The sequence below is a fragment of the Carlito syrichta genome, unplaced genomic scaffold (genome assembly GCF_000164805.1).
Source record: "Carlito syrichta isolate Samal-C Ts95f unplaced genomic scaffold, Tarsius_syrichta-2.0.1 Scaffold308000, whole genome shotgun sequence".
Lineage (NCBI taxonomy): Eukaryota > Metazoa > Chordata > Mammalia > Primates > Tarsiidae > Carlito > Carlito syrichta.
In genome coordinates this window covers 90,469-93,873 of record NW_007252096.1, presented here as the reverse complement: position 1 = coordinate 93,873, position 3,405 = coordinate 90,469, and the positions used below count along the sequence as shown (strand labels likewise).

At 43.4% G+C, this 3,405-nt stretch overlaps 1 protein-coding gene across 1 annotated transcript in view; it reads right to left on the bottom strand.

The window, feature by feature from the left end:
* Positions 1 to 3,169, bottom strand: part of REG4 (regenerating family member 4) — an 18,708-nt gene extending 15,539 nt beyond the window's left edge. The window contains exons 1-2 of the mRNA XM_008064755.1: positions 3,122 to 3,169; positions 775 to 935 (exon numbers count right to left, since the gene is read on the bottom strand). Of these exons, the coding sequence (XP_008062946.1) occupies positions 775 to 841 (67 nt within the window). The 5' untranslated portion in view covers positions 842 to 935; positions 3,122 to 3,169. The remainder of the gene's footprint in view (positions 1 to 774; positions 936 to 3,121) is intronic.
* Positions 3,170 to 3,405: the final 236 nt, after the last annotated feature.

The following is a 3,405-nucleotide window of genomic DNA, read 5'->3' as shown; positions in this document are numbered from 1 at the left end:
AGCCGGCGACGGGCGGACCCCTCGGGGCGGCAGCAGGGGCGCCGCGCAGGCCGTCGCGCCCGCCCCTCCGGCGCAAGGCCCGGCAAGTCCTGCCGCAGCGGGAAGGCGCCCGGACTCGCGCCCGGCGGCCCCGGCCCCGCGCTCTGGCTCGGGCGCGTCCCTGCCCTGCCCTCCGCCTCGTTGTCCTCGAAGGGGCACCGCGGAGTCGCCCCAGAGGGGCCCGCGCTTCCTTCCCTCCCTTTCGGGCATCTGCGGGCTGGCTCACGTGGCCTTCCCCGCGCCCGCCCGCCCGTGGACTCTGTGGCGTCGCCCTCGACCCTTTGACACGCAGACTTTGTGCCTGACGCTTGGCGCGGTCTATGAGCGTGTAAGAGCCGTCTCTCCGACGAGTTGCAGGTCTCTTGCAAACTGCAGTTCCCGACACGGCTAAATAGGAAAACAGTGCCCGAACCCTGGGAAGTTCCAATCACAGCTCCGACTTACTGCCCGTCTGCTAGGTGTCAGGTGCTTTCGACATATTATCGCTACCCTTCACAGGAAGTCTGCAGAATTAATATTTTAAGTCACTCCTGACTGATGGTCTGAGTATGGCTTACAATCTTATAGATTTGAGCTTTCCCTTTTTTTCTAGAGCTCTTAAACTTTTTTACCACATTCACATTGTTTTTCATTCCTGTTTTTAATATCTGTTTTCTGCATCGCCTAAACTTTTTGGGGGGCAAGTGGACGACTGTCACACACACTGCGTGAACATCAACCGTGATGGGTACTCACCACCCAGGACCTCAGAGTTGGCCGCACAACTCAGCAGCAGGAGCACACGCAGGCTTTTGGAAGCCATCTTCCTCTTCCCCCGAGGACACTGCTACTGCCAGGATCTCAGAGTCCTTGCAAGTTTGTCTTTGACACTTCTGGATTCACCCAGATCTGTGAATCTGAACACATTTGCACTGGTAGAAGGGCCCGGGAATTTAGATGCCAAAGCACACATAGAGGAAAAGAATACAATATTTTTTCTGGCTAAATCCAGACTTTACAATGAAGGGAATCTCAGGTTAAATGTAGAGATTAGAAAAATTTAACTTTTGAGATTTTGTTCTCACCTGCAAGTCCTGCTACCTACAAAGGGCTGAGCAGTGTCATTGCTTCAATGGAGGCCATTTATTTGTACATGGCTCAGAGCTGGCCTGCTATTTTCAGGGAAGCCAGCAGAGGGCGTCCACGGCACGCTTTCTCACAGATAAGATGGTAGTGGGCTTTCTAGTCAAGAAAATCCAGTAGAGAGGTTCCAACACTGAATTTTTAATGTTAGAATTTCAAATCAGCATAGGGTCCAATACCCACATTTTACAGATGAGAGGACCAGAGGCCAATAGGTAGGAAGTCCTCTGTTCATGGTCACCAGCTATAAGCAGCTCTGACTTCAGTTCAGCATTCTTTCTTTATACTTAGATGTTACTTTTTAAAAAAAGAAAATGGCTTTGTTATCTTTTTCCCCATTATCAAACAACACATGAGTCATGATAAGATCAGTGCAAGACTAGAAAATTACAAGTAAAGCCCACCTCCCAGAGATAAATAATTTGGTGACTAGCCTACAGAAATTGTTCTGTCTGTCTCTCTCTGGGTACGTTTTTATATAGTTCTGTAACCTGGTTTTGTTTCTCAGAAACAGATTGATTCGATACATTTTCTTGCACTCAACTTTTATGCAGTTTTGAGTCTCTCTTTAGTATAAATTCACATAAGCAAGGTTGCAGCATCACAGAACATGCACATTATCATTTTGATACTCTTTGCTAAAATGTTCTCTAATTGGCTATTCTATACATTTCTCTAACAGGGGTCAGGAATGTTGGTCTCCCAATCTCTCAATGAATACTTGAGTTTGTCAATTTTTGTTGTTGTTAATGTTTGTATATATTTCTTAAAAACCTTAGGGTTTTTAATCTTTTAAAATTACACATAAAGTTGAACATCTTTACCTATAATGATTGGTTTTTTGGACTTCTCTCATGAATTTTCAGTTTACGGCTTTGCTCATTTTTAAAATTTCAGTGTTTTTTTTCAGTTATCTGTGAGACTTTTTTGGGGTATATTTATTGTCTTTAACCTGTTACTAATAGTATTTCCCAGTTTGTATTTTTCTCTTGTTTATATATTTTTGCCATTCTGAAATTTTCAAAAATTATATTGTCATTTTTTGGTTTCCCTTATGGTTTTTGGAAAGTACCTCAGAATGTATGGCTATCCTTGTCACTTAAGAGTAAAATATTTATCCATAATCCTTTATATGTTCATATGTCTGGGCCTTACTTTAGTGTAAGTATGAAATTGGGTTCTGATTTATTGAATTCTCATTTGACCATACTCGGTGATCCAATAATCAGGATACATGATCTAACTCTCAAATAATAGATTGCTGAAAGAGAATGGAACAATATAATATTTGAAATGAAGACTTTCTTAGAAAATCTACGGACACTTTAAGGCAGCATCAACAGAGTATGGGACAAAGGGTTGAGAGTGCAGAGCTGTGACGCCTTCCCACACCCCCTCCTTTTCAAAGTCATTTCATGAACCTGCACACCTTTGCTGAATTTTCCTTCCATAGGTAAGAGGATATTTTCAATGTCCTGAAACCCCTCCAAAACGCAAATTGTTAGAACTTCTCTGCCAGGCTGAGCAACGAGGAGAAGGAAGGGCCAGCCTCTTGTTGAGGAGCCTATAAATAATTTTTGGTGAGCTGATGCTCGCTGAATGGTCACGAATTGACTACATGGCACCTCACTCAACTCTCATAACTCGGTTGCAGTTCAGTCTCATTAACGTATGTTACAGACGAAGACACAACATTCATTGAGATCGAGTAACCTTCCCCAAGTTTCACAGATGCGGGACTGTAGAGCCACGATTTAACCCAACAGTTTGACACCAAAGTCAATGCTCTCTCTTTACAATGAGGGAAGGAAAGAAAATAAGTAATTCACATCAAACAACACAGTGAACAGAAAGCATGACTAACATCATTTAAGCTATAATTTGTGATTTCTGGCCCCGTTATTAGCCGGCAGAGGAAAACAGATGTTGAAAGAAACGCCTCGACCGCAGGGAGGATTACCTGATTGGCAGTCGAGGCTCTGAGGACACCTGCCTTCTTCAGCGTCTCGTGTGGTCCTGGTGAAAGTTTCTGGAGCTTTTATACTTTCTTTCCTCAAGAATTAATAACCTGTATTTTAATCACAGAGTAATAATGTTGTTTGCGAATACTAGTCTACCCATAAAAGTCTTATCTATAGTGAAAAAAAAAAAAAAAAAAAAGAACCGTATGAGAGATGGCTTGAGAATGTATGTAGGTTGAGCTTTGGCCAGGAAAAGAACCTCTCCCCATGTGTAAACAGAATT